The sequence below is a fragment of the Dipodomys merriami genome, unplaced genomic scaffold (assembly GCF_024711535.1).
Source record: "Dipodomys merriami isolate MVZ:Mamm:240054 unplaced genomic scaffold, mDipMer1.0.p SCAF_4, whole genome shotgun sequence".
Taxonomy (NCBI): domain Eukaryota; kingdom Metazoa; phylum Chordata; class Mammalia; order Rodentia; family Heteromyidae; genus Dipodomys; species Dipodomys merriami.
This window is the reverse complement of record NW_027205603.1, coordinates 65,697,775-65,718,376: the sequence shown is the minus strand read 5'-3', so window position 1 is coordinate 65,718,376 and position 20,602 is coordinate 65,697,775. Positions and strand designations below refer to the sequence as shown.

Here is a 20,602-nt window from a genome sequence, read left to right as displayed (position 1 = left end):
AGAAAAAGAAATAAATAAAACAGAACCTCTGCTTGGTTGATTATCTCTGGATCCCATCTGCCCAGGCTAATGCCCCATGTACAGTACAGCAGGCATGCTGCTTCAAAGGAATGAGCCACCCTCTCCTTATCAGGGAGAAGGGAAGATATCACTGCTAGCTCTTCCCAGCATGCTTCAGACCAGAGATCCCCGGGCTGGAACTCCAGCTCTCCTGTGTATTAGCTGTGCTACCTTAAGTAAGTAGCTAGACTCTCAGGACCTCATGTCCCATGATGCTTATATAACAAATGCTACCTGCTGAGAAATACCAGTATTGCATAATGCATGTAAAGTGCGTGGCAGAGTGCCTGGTATACAGTAATCACTGAACAAATATTAGTCATCGTGCTCTGAAGCACACAACCTGACTCTGTAATCTAATTCTCGGAGCAATGCAACAGTTCATACAGGTTAGTTACAGAACTCCAAGCAGAATTCAGGGCAGAAACCATAGCCACTCCACAGTCCAACAAAACATCAAGCCGTGGATATCATCAGAGATGCCTTCCAAAGATTACTCCTTTTATATATGAATTAAGTCTAGCTTTATAGCTTTTCCTGCCATCCATTATCTTATAAAACTGGAACAAAGGCATGGCTTTGTTTAAGTTCAGTACCAAAGACGACAGCAAATGTTTGCTTTTCCCTTATAAAGCTTCCTTTACCCATACCACGCCCCAGCAAACACATAAAAATGCCATTTGCCCTGCTTTGCAGTATGTAACTCAATCCTTCAAGACTCTTCCTAGGAGCTTCCCTTAGTGCTGTCTTTATTCAAGACCATAAGATATACTCCATAATATTCTCAAACTTTGCATAAGGTGTCCTGTTTAAAATCAGGCCTAACGTAGCCCAAGAAAAAAAGGGGGTGGGAGAAAGAGGGGGATTTTTTCATTGGTAGTGTCTAGCAACCCGGTATCACATTAGACTGTCTTGCAAGCAGAAAGATAATCCCCTAGACAGAGGCCTCAGACCACTAGGGAGGAGGTTCAGGTTCTCAAGGTCATGAACCCATGGGCCACTCAAGAGTATGGTCTCCTCTGGGCACTCCTTTAGTTTTTTTTCTTTGTACCATGAAAATAAATATTTACATGTCTTTCTTTCTCCTTGGTGTCTAGCAGTGGAGTTCAACAAAAAAGTGAACTTTGTCCATTCTGAAGCCCCCACTCCTTGGTGTATTTCAAGATGACCAGAATTCTGATTTTCTAAAGTGCTGTTATTGGTACACAGTGGGGATCCCATAAATACTGGTCAAACATTTTAGACCAAAAAGAAATGTTAGAAAAGCAACACAGGAAGGGAGAGAAGGAAAAGAAATAGCAAATTTGGGATAGCATCATGGATTCACCATGCTTTCATACTGATTTTCAAGCTTTTTGGTTGGTTTTTTGTTCTGTTTTGTTTTTTTGTGCTGATCCTAGGGTCTGAACTCAGGGTCTGGGCACTGTCTTTGAGCTTTTGTGCTCAAATTAGTATACTACCACTTGAGCTATAGCACCACTTCTGGCTATGGGGTAGTTAATTAGAGATAAGAGTCTCATGGGGCTGAGAATGTGGCTTAGTGGCAGAGTGTTTGCCCAGCATACGTAAAGCACTGAGTTCTATTCCTCAGTACCACATAAACAGAAAAATAGAAATGATGCTGTGGCTCAAGCGGTAGAGTGCTAGCCTTGAGCAAAAGAATTTCAGGGATAGGGCTCAGGCCCTGAGTTCAAGCCCCAGGACTTGGGGGGGGGGGCGGGGGGGGGAAGAGTCTCATGGACTTTCCTGCCCAGATTGGATCTGAACCATGACCCTCAGATCTCAGCTTCCTGAATCAAGGTGTAGGTGGGAGCATAAATATCTGGCTCAGGCTAGCCTTTTAATGCATATAATCTTATTCACTCAAAAGACCGAATCATTTGCCACATACAAGGTGAAAAATAGCAACAGTTTCTCCAGTTGACTATCTTTTTCTCTTTCTAGTTTCTCTTTTGTTTCTTTCCTTTGTTCTTTCATCCCCCAGTACTAATATGTGAACTTAGTACCTTGTGCTTGTTCAACAAGTATCCACATCTTGAACCACCACACCCCCCATCCTATTTATCTTTCAGATAGTGTCTCACATTTTTGTTCAGGTAGGTCTAGACCACGATCCTCCTATCTGCACTTTCCACATAGCTAAAAGACATGCACCACCAGGCTTGGCTTTTTTGTTGAGTTGGAGTCCCATTTGCTATCTTTTCCATTGAACTCATTCTTAAACTGGGAAAACTGGGGTAACACAGAGAGACTGTTTTTTCCTGTCTATTAGCAGCTCGTGGAATGAAACCTAGACTTGGACGTCTAACCACTAGCTGTGCCTTCAGAAGATAGCACTAGGAGGAGAAAAGAAGATGCCAGTTGCCTATATTATAGCTCTTGAGACAAGTTTGCTGTAGTCACCAGAGCTCAACCCACATCAACTGCATCCTTCAGTCCAGGGAAACTGCTGGGACTTTAACTCAACTTCACTGTCTTTCTTTAGGGTAGATTTACAGACAGCAATAAGAACTTACTGCCATCAACTGTCACTTATACCTTCCTTCTCAACCAGCCAATTCATCTTAGCGCTCATATCCCCTTCTTCATATATGGCCTCAGATCTAAGGTAGCATCTTTTTTATATTAAAACACAATCAGATGCTATGAAATAATTAATGGGAAATTATTCAGGGAAACAGGACCCAGAGGGAACTCAGTGTGTCCATCCCCACTCTCATCTTTCATTTTCCTTCCATGTAAAGATAAGAGGTAATCTTTTTTTTTTTTTAAATCCGATTCACTTAGAGCATCCAACCCAAGTTAAAGGAATCCATCTAAAAAAGGAGATCAAGCTTCATTGTAAATGTTCACTTCAAATTTACTAAGTTGGCCAGTTGTTTGCCTTTTGAATGTTGGCAGTCTCATACATGAAGCATACAATGAGATGAAGTCTGAATTTCATCACTTCTGATAATAATTCTCATTCAGTATTTTTTTAATGCTGTGCATCTTGCATGGTTTTGCAAAAAACCAAGTCAGAGTAAGAAATAGCTCAACTGTTCATAACTGAAAAGAAGTACAAGAGAATAATGGATAGAAAATAAATGTGGAAAATGAAATATAGAGTAGAAGGAAAGATGCTAGAGTGTTGGGGAAAGTGGAGAACAAATGAGTAAAGATAAAAGACAGAATCCGATCTTTACTAGCCATACAACGGACAAGGGTCTCATATCTAAAATATACTTGGAACTCAAAAAATTAAACCACCCAACAACAAATCCTCAAAGAAACAACTGCCCAATAAATAAGTGGGCGAAAGACTTAAAGAGAAGCTTCTCTGAAGAAGAAAGAAGGATGGCCAATAGACACATGAAGAAATGTTCAACATCCCTAGCCATAAAAGAAATGCAAATCAAAACAACATTGAGATATCACCTCACTCCAGTTAGAACAGCAAAAATCAAGAACTCCAATAACAACAGATGCTGGAGGGGATGTGGACAGAAAGGAACCCTACTTCATTGTTGGTGGGAATGTAAACTTGTTCAACCACTTTGGAAAGCAGTATGGAGGTTCCTCAAAAGACTTCACATAGATCTCCCCTATGATCCAGCAATCCCACTTTTGGGCATTTACCCAAATGTTTACAAACAAGACCACACTAAAGCTACCAGCACAACTATGTTTATTGCAGCATTATTTACCATAGCTAAGATATGGAACCAACCCAGATGCCCCTCAGTAGATGAATGGATCAAGAAAATGTGGTATATATACACAATGGAATTCTATGCCTCCATCAGAAAGAATGACATTTCCCCATTTGTTAGGAAATGGAAAGGTTTGGAAAAAATTATATTAAGTGAAGTAAGCCAGGCCCAAAGAAGCATAGGTCCCATGGTTTCCCTTATTTGCAATATCTAGTATAGGTATGAGTCAAGCGGAAAAGGTCAGATAATGTGATGCTAGGAAAATGAACCCTTAAATATGTATTTTAATGTTTTCGTTTCTTTCATGCATGTATTTCTAATGCATTTATAAGATTATTTCTTTGTTGCTTTGTATGTCCCTCCCTCACAGTGTAACCCCCGTTTTCACTATATTTGATGTCAGTATAACATGTGGAGTAGATGGGGACAAACAAGTCGTTTAAGGATTCAGGTGGACCTGTTGCAACAATGAGAAGTACAAAATGTCATGTCAAAACCAGCTTTACAATGCCGGTGTGGGGGGGGGGGGAGGGGGGTAAAATTGGGTGGGGGGAGGGGGGAGGCGGGGAAGGGAAGTGAAGGGTAAACAAAGGAGGAGGCTGCAATGCTTGGTAAGAAATGTATCCATTATCCTGCCCATGTAATTGTAGCCCCTTTGTACAGTATGTTCTCAAATAAAATAAAATACAATTTAAAAAAAAAAAAAAAAAAGACAGAATCCACTGATCCATATTAGAGTTGCAGTATTAGAGAGCATGCACTGCCTTTAAGTAATAGAAAGGTAATCATTATGTTTACTGCTGTTAGACTAATAGACACACACACACACACACACACACACACACACACACACACACACACACAGTTAAAGAGGGGACACTATCTCAAATAATCCCTACTCTCATATCCATGTGGTCAATGACATGAGTGATAAAAACAGGCAATGTACCAAGATGTCAAAAGATAGGAGTAGAAGAGGGCACCAAAGGCTCACACCTGTAAGTCCTCGCTACCCAGGAGGCTGAGATTTGAGGATCATGGTTCAAATCCAGCTCAGCAGGAAAGTCCACGAGAACTCTTATCTCCAATAAACCACCAAAAAGCCAGAAATGAAGGTGTGATGAAAGTGGTAGACTGCCAGCCTCGACCAGAAAAAGATCTCTGAAGAAAGAAATTGAAGACGCTATCAGGAAATGAAAAGACCTCTCATGTTCATGGGTAGGTAGAATTAATTTTATGAAAATGACCATACTGCCAAAGACAATCTACAAATTTAATACAATCTCCATCAAAATCCTAATGACATTTTTTATTGAGAGAGAAAAAACAACCCCAAAATTCATATGGAACAACAAAAGACCTAGAAAAGACAAAAGAATTCTGGGGGGAGGGGGAAATAATGCTGGTGATATCATAATCCCAGACCTCAAACTCTACTAGAGCTATAATAACAAAAACAGCATTGTACTGGCACCAAAACAGGCCCAAAGGTCAATGAAACAGACTAGAAGACCTAGAAATAAAGGCATATACCTACAGTTATTTGACATTTGACAAGGGAGCCAAACATATCTGATAGAAAAGAAGATAGTCTCTTCAATAATTGGTGTTGAGAAAACTGGATATCCATATGTAGAAAAGTAAAGTTGGATCCCTGTTTGTCACCATGCACCAATACAACTCAGTGTGTCAAATACCTCAACATCAGGCCAGAAACACTGAAACTACTGCAAGATGGAATAGGAGAAACATTAGAACTTGCTGGTGCATAGGTAGGGATTTTTTGAAAAGAGTCCCAGGAGCATAGCAAACAGGAGAGAGAATTAACATCTAGGATTATATCAAAATAAAAAGTTTCTGCACATGGGGCTGGGAAGGTGGCTCAGTGGTAGAGCGCTTGTCTTGCATGCATGAGGCCCTGGGTTCAATTCCTCAGCACCACATAAGCAAAAAGAAAAAAGCCGGAAGTGGCGCTGTGGCTCAAGTGGTAGAGCGCTAACCTTGAGCTGAAGAGCTGAGGGAGAGTGCCCAGGCCCAGAGTTCAGGCCCCACGACTGGACCAAAAAAAAAAAAAAAAAAAAAGTTTCTGCACAGCAAAGGACATAGATACTAAACATTATGGGGGAAAATCTTTACCAGCAATATATCTGGCAAATGCCTAATATCCAAAAAATACATGGAGCTCAAAAAAACTGACACTCCCAAAACTAATAAACTAATTGATAAATGAGCAAAGAAGCTTAAAAGAGTCTCCACGGAAGTAAGAACAGCAAATAGACAGCAAATAAGGGAACACTCAACATCCCTGTCCACAAAGGAAATGCAAATCAAGACAATTCTGAGATTCCATCTCACACCAGTTAGATTGGACACCATCAAGAACTTGAACAACAACAATTGCTGGCAGGGATTGGGAAAAAGAAATGTTGGTAGAAATACAAACTAGTATAGCCACTCTGGAAGGGGGTTCAGAGGTTCCTCAAAAATCTCAACACTGAACTTCCCTATGATCTAGCCATACCACTCTTGGGCATCTACAAGTCAGGATACATATACATATTCATTACTGTACTACACACAATAGCCAAGTTGTGGAAACAGCCTAGATGTCCTACAACAGATGAGTAGATTAACAAATGTGGTATATACACACAATGGAATTTTACTCACCCATTAGAATAATATTGTCATTTGCAAGAAAATGGATGGACCTAGAACAAATCATGCTAAATGAGGTAAGCCAAGCTCAGAAAGACTAACAGGGTATATTTTCTCTTATATGTGGAAGCTATATCTAAAATATAAGTGGACATGATAACATATAAAAGACTCTAGGCATTCACACACAGACTAAAGGAGTATCCTTAGGAGAGGGAAACAAAGGTGTTACTTCTCTGAACATTTAAAATACTATTTATTGAAACAAAGTCCAGGAAGTGGAAATGTTTTGTTATTGTTGTTGGTGATGGTGGTTGTCGTGGTATTTGGTATTGCTTGTTTATTTTTTTATTCTTGAGGGGGTGTAGAGGGGGTACATAAAGGGAGGGAAGGGTGAACAAATGCAATCATGTTGTTCAGTATACACTATATGGAAAATAACCTATATAACTTGTGAGCAGAGATGGGAGGGGCAAATTGGAGGAAAGTAAAGGAAGAGGTGACATAGTCCAAAAAAAGAAAGACAGAGAGGGAGGGAGGGAGGGAGGGAGGAAGGAAGGAAGGAAGGAAAGAAGGAAGGAAGGAAGGAAGAAAGGGAAGGAGGGAGGGAGGGTGCACTATTTGTGTCTTGGTCTTCTTGACAAGCATTTCCTGATGAAAGGTTCTATCCTAACCCCAAAACACAGGCAGAATATTCACAGATGACCTAGCAATGTGGAGAGTTGGACAAGCCAATTTCCCAAGTCCAATACTGTAGCTCCACAGGAAGATAGATGAGAGAGAAGGGTTAGACATCATGACACAGGAAGCATCCAGTCTACTGTAAGCAGAGGTGCTGACCTAGAATGTAGCAAAGAATGAAGAACCAAGAGGGTTTCATATTATTGAACTATGATGGGTTTTTCTAAATGGCAGAAATGGGGACTGGCTGGAAGTGGATTTATTTGTGATTACTTAGTGATGATGGTATTAAGGGAGAAGAAATATTTTTAGAGATGTCAAGATGCTTCTAAAGTGCTTGGATGCAGAGGGATTTTTTTTTTAAAGACTCATGGAAAAAAGCCTCCTTTACCCTAAAAGTTTATAAGCCATGGGAAAGGGGAAGCATTGAAGTGGGGGAGGTGGGGAGTATTTGATATGGTGTTCAGCAAAAAGACTCAAATAGAAAACTTATTCTTCCCTGTTAGCACAAAGCACCTGCCATCCTTCTCTGGTCACTTGAGAAAGGATTACTGAGCTTGGATAAATTTTGAAATCATGAACAGAGAAACCAGCACTGTTGGAGTTTGGTGCACTCCTGCTCAGGGGTGATGTCATTGCTGGATAAAGGCAATGCTCAGTGCCAGCACTCTGAGCTCACCACTCTTCAATAATTCATTAGGGTGTTGCGTGGGAATTCCTTGTCTTGGGGATTAGTAGCAACAAATCTACATTTTTTTTTCTTTAAAGGATCAGCATTAAGCTGATAGCTTTAAAGGAGAAAAGAGTAGAATTAAAACATTTTTTGTAAAGTTATGTGAGAGAATGTGGAATAGGTGTCCTCCTCTTATGAGGATCATATGGATGGGGTCTGGGTCATCTATCGAGCCCTGCTCTGTCTTTCCCATCATTTTACAGCTGAGTAAACTGAAAGTTAGAGAGGGAAATCAAAGGCTAGCTATGCCCTGATCTCCATTCCATACTCTTGAGGCATTGGCATGGACCTCCACTAATTTCTATGCTGTGACGGTGTAGGTGCCAGCTTTATTACCTAGATACCAGACATGTCACACGAGCCTCCTACTGCACAGACCCCTGGGGGAAATCAGGGCTATCTGTGGAGAGAGACTCTGCACCAGTCACTAAACTTGGTTCCCACAACAATTCTGCCAGAATCAGACTGCAGTCCACATTCAGGACGTTGGGAAATAATCCCCAAAGCTCACCAAAACTTCCAGTTTTAACATTTCTCCTGGCCAAGTGTTGTTTCAATCATTACATTAAGCTAAGTGAATTGTTCATGTCCTCTCTTCTGTTTGTGCTAGAGGTGACACACCCATGTGAGTCTGCCACAAAGGGAAGAAAGTGTGTCCAGGAAAAATCGATAATCATCTCACCAAGTCTTGAGTACACATATGCATCAAGGCTACCAAACACTCAACCATTTTATTTCACTTTAAATATAGGTACCAGCTTGGAAGATGGCTCAGTGGTAGAGTGCTCACCTTGCATGCATGAGGCCCCGGGTTCCATTCCTCAGCACCATATAAGTACCATGTACCACTGTGGCTCAAGTGGTAGAACACTAGCCTTGAGCTGAAGAAACTGAGGAACAGAGCCCAGGCCCAGAGTTCAGGCTCCACAACCAACCAAAAAAAAAAAAAGTAAATAAATATAGGCACCAAACTTTCAATTTCCAAATAAAAGTCATGCATTAACATAGTGAAGTTGGGGGAAATCCACTATTCAAAACATATTAATTGTGTGTCCTCTGACACTATTTGCTTCCAAGATGGCTTACAAAAATTCTCTCCTACACACACATACATACACACACACACACACACACACACACACACACACACACACACACACACACACACACACACACAGAGAAAATCTCATTTTTCATCCTCAAATGTTATTTTCCAAGTTGTTGGTATATATTACATTTGGATTCAAGTGACATTGAGTGTTTTTTCTAAGTATCTTTGAAGATCAAGATTTATCACATTTGTGGGTATTCAAACAAGATGTTGCTGAGCTAACCACCAGTAAGCTCATGTCTATAATCCCTAATTACTCAGGAAGCTAAGATATAAGGAGTACAGTTCAAAGCCACCCAACAAAGAAGTCCCAGAGACATCATCTCCAATTAACCAGCATTAATGCCAGACTGGAGGCATGGCTCAAAAGCCTAGCAAAAGTGCATGGCCCTGAGTTCAAGTTTGGTAGTAGCATAAAAAAAAAATTATTATTAAATACAAGTAAAATGTCCAAATTTAGACTATAAACATGCATGAATAGTACACTGCATATATTTCATATAGTTCTTCTGAAGACCACATATGGGTTGAGGAAATTTGTGCCATCTGGCCACATACACCACAATTTCCTATAGTACTGAGAGGGGCCTCAGTCCTAAGCCTATCAACAATATCAGTAGATGTTATCAACAAGAATTTGAAGCAAGAGCCAGTGCTTCTAAAAAGAAATCTACAAACACAAACAATTCTGCTGTGAGGGGGACACCCTTCAATTCTTTGTTGAAAATCTTTTTTCAACCACCTGCTATATTGTTTTTTTGTAATTTGTTGGCTGTAAGATCAATACTACTTTCAAAGAAAATGCCTCAGGATCTGCAGATACTTTTTTTTAATCCCCTTAGACTCCCTAATAAAGTAGATTTTAACTATTATGACTTTCCTTTAAAAGTCTTTCAATAGCTTGGAGAAAACTATTTGAAACGAATTTTATTACTTATTGATTAACTCAGACCTCATACACTTGCAATATTCAAGTAATAGTCACTAAAAATAGGTATTAAAGAAAATAGGTATTAAAGAAAGTATTAACGAAAAGGCACGTGTGGCTCATGACTGTAATCCTAGCTACTCAGGAGGCTGAGATCTGAGTATTGCAGTTCAAAGCTAGCCCAAGCAGGAAAGTCCATGGGACTCCTATATCCAATAAAACCACCAGAAGACTGGAAGTGGTGGTGTGGCTCAAGTGCAGAGCCATAGCCTTGAGCTGAAGAGTGGAGGGACAGCATCCAGGCTCAGAGTTCAAGTTCCCAAACTGACAAAAAGAAAAAAGAAATAAAGCACCTGCAATCCTAACTACTCAGGAGGCTGAGATCAGAAGATACTGGTTCAAAGTCAGCCTGGCCAGACAAATCTGAGAGATTTTTATCTTCAATTAACCATCCAGAAGCCAGCAGTGGAGGTATGGTTCAAGTGGTAGAATACTAGCCTTGAGCATAAAAGCCAACCATGAAAGCAAAGCCCTGAGAGTTAATGCTCCAATACTGGCACAGAAAGAGGGGAGGGAAGAGAGGAAGAGAGATAGAGAGGGAAAGATGGAAAGAAAATTTGTTTTTTGTGGGGGGTTTTTTTGCTTTGATTTTGTTGTTGTTGTTGTTGGTCGTGGGTCTTGATCTCTGGCCCTGGGCGCTGTCCCTCAGCTCTTCAGCTGAAGGCTAGCACTCTACCACTTGAGCCATAGCACCACTTCCTGAAAGAAAATTTTGTTACAAGAAATATAATATATCCTCTAAGGCCATTTGTCAGAGTATGTATGAGCTTAAGTGTGTATGAAACTATATACGTGCACACAGCACACATATGCAAATGCACACATGTGGACACACATGCGCACACACACACGTAGACAAGAAAAGTAAATGTCTGCATAGGGCAAGTGAGTGGTATGGAATGACTGCCGTGGAAGTTCAGCTCAACCACAAATCCACCTGTCTCACCTCGGAGCCCAAAGCTTCCATCATTAAACTGTCCCCTATTTTGATTTAGAAATTTGCTTTAAAAGGTCCCTAATGAAACATAACATTTAACATATTCATCCATTAGCACTCATGAATCACAAATTGCATGGTAATGAAAATGATGGAATTGATCACAGCTCTTATTTATTTATAGTGCTTTTTACCACTGTCAAATCCCTCCAGTAATACAAGCTCATTTTCTCCCCAGGACTCTAGTGGGCCCTGACTCCCTCTGGTCCCACTGTTTTGGGGTGATTGGTTCCCTTGCTTCCCTCCCCAGACCTCTGGCTCATCAAGTACCATATCTTCAGCATGCTATTTGGTGCAAGAGCATTTGCAAGTGCTGGCCTATCTGTTGTGTCTTGAGTTAGGGAACAGAAGCCCAGAAGTGTCTAATGACTTGCTAGGGATTTCAATCTGTCCCAGCTCTGTGCCATCATACCACCCACCTCTGGTCATCTAGGTCTAGCCTCAAGTGAGCAGGCACACAGAGAAAGGCAAGCACTGCTGGCAGGGAGGAATCATGAGGCAGGATCCTGGAAGGGTACTGACAGGCTTACAATAGGTGAGAGGTATTCTCGGGCCAGGCTTGGGTAAACAAGGAGACTAATGCAAATGCTGGGAGGGGTGGTATGGAGAGGGACCTCCCAGCCTGATTTTCTCCATGCTTCTGTGTGAGATGTGATCTTACACTGGCCAGGACTATTCACTTCCCTGGAAAGCTCCAGTCCCCTGAAACATTCTCCAGGCTGCACTGACACACTGGGTGGGTCTTGTCACTGGGTGCTCATTTGAGTCACCTTTCTTGGGCCTAAAGCCAACTGCATCTACGTTGTCTTCTACACGAGTGAAATGAGACACTGAGCGATTCATTCTTCTGGAAGGCAGGCCTGCAAACTGGTGGCCAGTTTCCTCTCTCCCAGAGCCTTCCCCTGCAGGAGGACAATGGGGCATTGACAGGAGCTCTTTGCATTGACCTTCTCCAGAGTTGGAAAACAAAGTCTCACCGCTCAACCGGATGGCGCGTAACTGAAGCAGAAAACAAGCTTGGGTTTCATCTGGAACTTTCCCTTAAGTATAAAATAAGGATGAAGGATCAGAAAGTAAGGACCCCAGAAAGAAGAGAGGGCAGAGAAGACACAGTTGGAGTTTTCATAAAAATCCAACTGGAGAGCAAATGGGGGAGGGGGGGGAGTGAGTCTGCTTTCTTGCCCAAATTCCTGGCAGGGGTGAGTATCTGTCCTTGGGCCTTCGCCCCTTCCCACACTTAATTGCACTTAGATACAGAGCATTATTAGATGGTTAAGCAAACAGTGAGGTTCGGAGGCTTAGAATCCTGCTTCTTAACCCCTGCTGCACCCACTCAAGAATAAAGTAGTAGGGCCACTCACCCACAAGACATGAGTTCTATGCCCTGCCTTGCCTCTGGAGGCCCCATGGAGATGGCCCAAGATGGGTGTTTGCACATTTCTGCAGGACAGGGAGAAAGAGTTTTCTGGGTGACTCCCCCCAGCTGTAGATTCTGAAATGGAGCATGTGGCCTGAAGGATCGAGGGTGAGATGGGGTGTGGAGGCTACAGTTCAGCTCTTCACATTCTATCAGAAGCCAGAGGAGAAGCCTGCTGCTTTTTCTCCCTTATCCCCCCAAAGGCCAATAAGCAGTACCTAATTAAACGTGTGACTTCTAGAAAAAGATAATGGGTTCCTTTTCCCTCCCTTCCTCGCTCTCTCCCCCACCCCTCTCTCTCTCTCTCTCTCACTCTCTCTTTTGGCTCAAGTTACCAGAAAGCTGGAAGCTACCTGTGCAAGACTCTTTCGTGCAGAGAATGGAAATGTTGTTTAAAGAGTGTGAACAATGGGTTGCTACTACATTTGCACTTACCTTCGCCTCTTCATTCACATCCCATGTAAAGGACACCGCATTATAGGCGATCTCTTCGATGTTTCCAATGGTATTAAAGCTCTCCTTGTAATCAGCTATAACATTAAAAAGATAAAGAAACCTTTAAAAGAGGAAGAATGACCCAATGGTGTGCATTTGTTGATGGCAAATTTAAAGTTTGTCTATTTTTCTATATATTTCTATGCCAAACAATAGAGGATCTGTGCTTATTAATATTATTTGGTTGAGTTACCAATGTAAAAATATGATACTTTATTAAAAGAGTAAAGTGGGGCTGGGAAGGTGGCTCAGTGGTAGAGCGCTTGCCTTACATGCATGAGGCCCTGGGTTTGATTCCTCAGCACAATATAAGCAGAAAAAGCCAGAAGTGGCGCTGTGACTCAAGTGGTAGAACGCTAACCTTGAGCTGAAGAACTGAGGAGCAGTGCCCAGGCCCAGAGTTCAAGCCCCATGACCGACCAAAAAAAAAAAAAAAAAGTAAAGTGATATCTTTATCTGAGTCGCATCATTTTTATACTAAACTAAATTATTAAAGTTTTATCCCACCGGAGACTTATTTATTTACATATTTACCTGCCATTTACCTTTGCTAAAAGTGCCAGAGTATTCTATAGTGTGTGTGTGTGTGTGTGTGTGTGTGTGTGTGTGTGTGTGTGTGTTTTGGGCCCGAACTCAGGGCCTGTTGCCCCTAAGCTGCCAGAGTATTCTATAGGGTGTGTGTGTGTGTGTGTGTGTGTGTGTGTGTTTTGGGCCCGAACTCAGGGCCTGTTGCCCCTAAGCTGCCAGAGTATTCTATAGGGGTGTGTGTGTGTGTGTGTGTGTGTGTGTTTTGGGCCCGAACTCAGGGCCTGTTGCCCCTAAGCTGCCAGAGTATTCTATAGGGGTGTGTGTGTGTGTGTGTGTGTGTGTGTGTGTGTGTGTGTGTGTGTGTGTGTGTGTGTGTGTGTGTGTGTGTGTGTGTGTGTGTGTGTGTGTGTGTGTGTGTGTGTGTGTGTGTGTGTGTGTGTGTGTGTGTGTGTTTTGGGCCCGAACTCAGGGCCTGTTGCCCCTAAGCTTTTGTACTCAAGGCTAGCACTCTTCCACTGGAGCTACAGCTCCACTTTCATAGTTTTTAGTTTATTAGAGACAAGAGACTCACAGACTTTCCTGCTTGGGTTAGCTTCAAACCATGATCCTCAGATCCTAGCCTCTTGAGTAGTTATGATTAGAGGAGTGAGCCACAGGAACCCATTGGGATTCTTTTTTAAAATATTCTGTTTATCAGCCAGGCAGTATTACCAAGTACATAAGGGTCATAAAGAAATCCTTATGGGGAGCTGCAAGACTTTTGTGTGTGTACATGGTTCTAGGGATCAATTCCAGAGACTCACACACTGAGCTGAACTATTACCAACCCCACCACACCCCCACCCCAGCCAAGAAACATTTCTAAAACTTCTCTATAGACTGACTTGGATACAATGTTAAATTAATCCTACTCACTTGTTCCTCTCACCTATGTTATTAATTTACTTGATTAAACTCATTTGAGGTAACCCTACTTCTATATGAAATATATATATTGATTCTTTTTCAGTTCCATTATTCTTTTTCACTCCTATTCTTGGGGCCTGAACTCTGGGCCTGGGCACTGTCCCTCAGCTCTTCAGCTCAAGGCTAGCGCTCTACCTCTTGAGCCACAGCAGCCACTTCCAGCTTTTTTCTTTTTTCTTATGTGGTGCTGAGGAATTGAACCCAGGGTCTCAGGCATGCAAGGCAAGTGCTCTACCACTGAGCCACCTTCCCAGCCCCATCCTATTCTTTTTTGAATCCCATTAAACTCCCCCACAAACACAACAGGTACCAATGTGTTTGTTGTGTATTCTTATGGAACACGTTGGATTGATTTGTCTGTGTACATAGTTTAATTGCTCATAAATTGTGTTGTGCTATGGCTAAGGGTTGTCAGATTTACCAAATATTTAGGATATACTTACCTTAAAAGGAAAATTCTGGCTATTTACCAGAACTCAACTTTAACTTTAACCCTGTGTTTTCTCTGGCAGGCTTCTTTATGGATCTTTCTCAGATCTAACTACATTGCTCTTTCCACACATACCTATGGTTCTGTTTAAAATTCCTTGGTGACCATTAACCACCATTTCAGCGGTGGACACTGCAGTGGCCACTGTTCTTCATTGCAGTAAAAATCCTTATTCCTGAAAGCTGAATTGATAGTTGACTGCAGAAATCCTTACCAACTTCTCTCCCGAATTGCCCTCTAGATTCTCCGGATGGGTTGGCTGGCTGGCCTTGCCTCACATCACAATTTTATTCCCCTCTTCCTCAAGTCCAGTGATATCCCCTAGACATTACATCGGCATTTCTTCTGAGTCCAAAACACCTCCACATATGAGGCAGGCACAATCTTAGGTACATGGCTTACGTGGCTCGCTCATCTCCTTTGTCCTGGTTGCTATGGTCTCCTGAGGACAAAGTTATCCCTAAACAATCACCTTTATGTTTTTGTTATTGGGGTTTTTTGTTTGTTTGTTTGTTTGTTTTGTGACAGGGTCTTGTATGTATCCCAGGCTGGCCTAGAGCTTGGAATCATCTTGCCTCTTTCTCTCAAGTGCTAGATTACAGGTATGCCCCACTATGACTGGCCCAACGTCTTTACATTTTAAATAAAGTATACAAACTTTGATGTTAAAACATGTGTGTGCTCAACATGAGAAAGTTAGAGGCTGGGAATGTAGCCTAATGGTAGAGTGCTTGCCTAGCATGCATGAAGCACCAGGTTTGATTCCTCAGTACCACATACACAGAAAAGGCTGGAAGTTTATAATGTACTATGTGATTTTTTTTTTGTTTCTTTGATATGTTCCTCCCTGACTGTATAACCCCTGTTGTCACTGTATTTGATTCTGGTGCCCTGCATCTTGTATATACATTTTTCTAATTTGGGGAGGGGAAGGGAAAAAACAACATGCTTAAATAGGGATACAGTTTGACCCATTGTAACAATGAGCTGTACAAGATACTATGCTAAAAACGAACGTTACAACTTCAGGGTGGGGAGGGGGAGGGGAAGGATATTTGGGAAGGTGGGGAAGAAAGGGATGGTAGGGGAAAAACAAAGGAGGAGGCAACAATGCTTGATAAAAAATGTACTCATTACCTTACTCATGTAACTGTACCCCTCTGTACAGCTTTTTTTAACAAGAAAACTTTTTTTTTAAAAGGATATGTTAAAAGTGGTCCCTAGTGACTGACATATCATTAACCAGAACTTAAGCACATGATCACAACGATTGTGAGGCAGCTGGGAAATGGACTCTTACCTGGCAGGTTGCCGGGCCCCGCCCCCCAAAAAAAGAAAGAAAAAAAGAAAAAGCCAGAAGTGGTGCTGTGGCTCAAGTGATAGAGCGCTAGCCTTGATCTAAAGAGCTCAGGGACAACGAGCAGGCCCAGAGTTCAAGCCCCATGACTGGCAGAAGGAAGGAAGGAAGAAAAGAAAGAAAGAAGGAAGGAAGGAAGGGAAGGAAGGAAGGGAAGGAAGGAAGGAAGGGAAGGAAGAAAGGAAGGAAGGAAGGAAGGAAGAAAGGAAGGAAGGAAGGAAGGAAGGAAGGAAGGAAGGAAGGAAGGAAGTTAGAGACTACAAATAAGAAAAGTAATTTAAAACAACTACACTCTATAACTCATAGCTAACTGCTTTTTAAATACATCGATATACGTTTTATCTTTCCTAGTTTTCTGTCTACCTTTCTTCAAAGCATTTTTTATACAATTTATACCCCTTTACATTTATATGCCCACTTACAGGAAAATAGAAAAGCTATTAAGAAAAAGAAAGAGACTGTCAGCAGACAGACCCAAAGACACACACACACACACACACACACACACACACACACACGGAGGGAGACAGAGGGAGAAATTATATGAATTTACTTTGTTGTTGCCTTACACATGTTTACATTGCCATCTTCCATGACCATGTTACTTTAGAAACCAATTAGCTTATGTGCCACAACTTTATTTTGCTCATTGGTCATTGAGAGGAGAGCCAATTCATACCTACCTCAAATAAAATTTTATTCATCTTTACAGCTAAACATTTATACAGATGTGATTATATCTTATTAAGCTATACTTTTTGGGACTCAGGGTCTAACTTGATGGCAGAGAGGGAGAGCTGGGTTCCATTCTCAACACCAAAAAAACATATTTTAAAGTTCTATTTTCAGAAATGAAAGTAGTAGGTAAAGGAGACTAATATATTTTTTTTAGGTTGATTTTTGTTAGCTTGCTCCTAGAAAGGATATACATACAATAAGTGTCTTCTCTGCCTCAAACTATCTCTTTCCAAAGTGATGTGCAAAACTTGGTACCTTAATATTTTAATTTGAAACTCTTTGATTGCTAAAAGATTGAACAATCTTTGATTTAGTCTCTACTTTTGTGTTTATTCTCTATTTTCAACATTTATTCACTTATTGTGACAGTTTCCAGTTCTGTCCATTTTCTCTCTTAGGTTATTCAAATTTTTCTTACCGATTTTCTTAAAGCAGATATTTAAAGTGAAAAAAATAAAACACAAAAGCAAAGACATTACTGCATCCTACAAATTTAGACTAAGGTATAAGGACTATGTTTGCATAATATTTTTGTTTGTATGCTGGTACTGGGGCTTGAATTTAGGGCTGTGCACTACCCCTGAGCTTTTTTGCTTAAGACCGGTACTCTATCACTTGAACCACAGTTCTACTTCCTGCTTTTTCGGTAGTTAATTGGAGATAGGAGTTTCATGGACTTAACTGCCTAAACTGGCCTTGAACCAAAATCCTCAGATCTCAGCCTCCTAAGTAGCTTGGGTTACAGATGTGAACCAATGGGGCCCAGCTCTCATGATTCTTTGTTTTAAACATTAACCTGTGCATTCAGCAAGCCAACAAGCTCTTAGAATGTTGAAGAATTAGACCACTAAATTTAAAGAAAATGAATTCTCTGATTTTTCAATAATTGCTTTACAGATAATCTTGCAATCTTGTTTCCATTTTAATCAGCATTTTAAAAATACAATTTATAGATCAACAGTAAATTTAAAGGTAAGTGTTATAAGGGAGCAAGAGGGAAGAATGAAGTAAAAAATTCATTGTATATACTACACAATTAAGAAAAGTAAGGGAAGGGATGGGTGGGTGGGTTAGTGTGGGTGACACTGATCAAGATGCACTGTATTCATAAACTGCTTTGTAAAATGGCAACCTCTTTGTACAAGTACTTAAAGATAATAAAAATATTTTTAAAAAGAAAGCTAATGTCATATCTATAAATTAAGATGAACCAAAGTGGTTGGATCAAACACTTGTGCTAGTACATAAGTTTTACTACATTATAAAGGCTTAGTATAGTTTCTCTACTTGAAAATTTTTCCTTCATAAAAAAATGTGGCATTTGAAAAAAAGAAAAATATTTCAAAAACAAAAAGAATAACGAATATGAATAAACAACCCAGAGGTCAATAATCTTATATATGCCTCCTTCACAAAAGCATTAGCCAAGGACTTAACTATGTACTTAACAGGCCCACAGGAAATATAACTAAGTCCCTCATCTTGTGGTGACTTTGTTGTGGGAGACAGAATATATACCTATATACATATATATGTATGTGTATATATATATATATATATATATATGTGTGTGTGTTATCAGATATAACACACAAGATAATTATCTGTAATCTGTGTTTTTTTGTAATGTCAAAAACAGGACTGAAGGTTGTTTTTGATTGGATTAATTTGCCTTGTTTATTTTCTGGACAGCACTTATAAGTTATTTTCCACCAGCATTTCTCATTAGCTTTATCAAGACAAGAAACTGGCACTTTCTCAGGGCTTAACAACACATATGTAAGGTGCACTTCATTAGTTTGTTGGTGAATGGATCTACTGGCATGCTAAATGAAAAATAGCCAGGAGACAAATATCATACTCTGGGCTTATTGAATAAGAGAGACATTGCGCCATCCCGACCCTTTGTTTTTGTTTTCTACAGACGGTACAACAGCTCCGCCACACTTCATGGTGTTGCTTTCTCCACATTCATGAGTCCAAGGCATAAAATGCTACTCTCTGTTCTACTACTGACAGCTATGCTCACGTTCTTTGATGAGCATGGCTTGCTTTAAGGGTTCTAAACCCATGGAGTAGAAACAGAAACTCATCTACTAGGTGTGAAGCCTCCCTTAATTTATTTCCTCAAGAAAGTTTCTCAAGTCCAAATTTAACAAATGACCATAGTTTCAATTAGTATGAGGTATGGCTGCTATGTTAAGTTTCCTGAGCTACTTTATTGTAACAACTGAACAGGAACGTAGTGACTTGAAGCAAAAGAAGTAATTTATTCTATGTCAATTCTGGAGGCAAGATGCATGAAACCCAGGTGCTGGCACAGCTGGTTCCCTCTGTAGCTAAGGAAAATGATCTGCTCCTTGCCTTTCTCTCAGCTTCCTTTCCATTTCTTGATTTGTAGCCTCTGTCTTGGTATAGTGATCTATCTGTCCAGCACCTATGGTTTTCCCTTATCTCTTAAGAACTACGCATTAAATTTAGGGCCCATTTACCTTACTGCATTTATTTATTTTTGTGTTTGCTCGCTTGTTGCGTTGATACTGTAGATTGAACTCAGGGCCTGGGTCCTGTCCTTTAGCTTTTGCATTCAAGAGTAGACATCGAATCACATGTCTACTTCTGGCTTCCTTCTGCTAATTAGAGATAAAGAGCCTCTTGGACTTTTCTGCACTGGCTGGCTTTGAACTGTAATAATCAGATCTCAGCCTCCTAAGTACCTAAGATTATAGTCCTGAACTACTGACACCCAGCACACCTATATTATGGATTTAATCTCTATAATAAACTAATACTGCTTTCTATGTAGAGCTTGAAGCATACAGAGTAAACAAACTCCAAAATATTTTCCGTGGAATCTACATGTTCTCATGATACTCTAAGTGCTTTACAATGTCGCTATTGCCACACCTACCCTGAGTTCTTGATTTTTTTCTCTAATTCTTCTTAGCCATTCAAAAGAAAAAAACAAAATGAAAATAGATCTTAATCTTGATGATTTACACACAGAAGAGTAATCCTAACTAGGTAGGTGCCAGTGGTTTGCACTTGTAATCCTAGCTACTCAGGAGGCTGAGATCTGAAGATGGAGGTTCAAAGCCAATCTGGGCAGGAAAGCCCATAAGACTCTTCTCTATAATTAACTACCTGAAAATGAACGGGAACTGGCACTGTGGCTCGAAGTGGTAGGGCACTAACCTTGAGCAGAAGAGATCAGAGACAGCATTCAGGCCCTAAGTTCAAGCCCCATGACTGAACGAACCCCCCACCCCAAAAGGAGTAGTTATAACATACACACTCCACTGGAAGAATGAAGGAAGACACAAGGGTGTGTGTAACGAAGAGAGAGGTTGATTTCATTGCTACTGTCAGGCCACAAGAGTGCTGGCAAAGGCTGTGTGTCCTTGACATGTCAGAGCAGGAATGTGGCTGTTTGTGACCACACACATTCTCTAGAGCTTGTTAGGATACCTTCCAAAGCACGGTGTTTCTAGATTCTTGTAGATCACATGCTGCATATAACAAGGACACTATGACAGGCTTCTCAGATGTTAAGTACAGCAAAACACCTGGAAGACTCTAATATAATGTAGATGTCTGGGCCACAGTAGGTCTGGAATCCAGCTTTAAAACTGGTATTTTTCTAACACAACCCCAGGTGCAGATGTGGATAGTCTGAGTTCTACATCTTGGG

At 40.8% G+C, this 20,602-nt stretch overlaps 1 protein-coding gene across 1 annotated transcript in view; it reads right to left on the bottom strand.

The window, feature by feature from the left end:
- Positions 1–20,602, bottom strand: part of Grhl2 (grainyhead like transcription factor 2) — a 133,090-nt gene that overhangs the window by 41,840 nt on the left and 70,648 nt on the right. Inside the window, exon 8 of the mRNA XM_069991154.1 lies at positions 12,773–12,867. Coding sequence (XP_069847255.1) covers positions 12,773–12,867 — 95 coding nt within the window. The remainder of the gene's footprint in view (positions 1–12,772; positions 12,868–20,602) is intronic.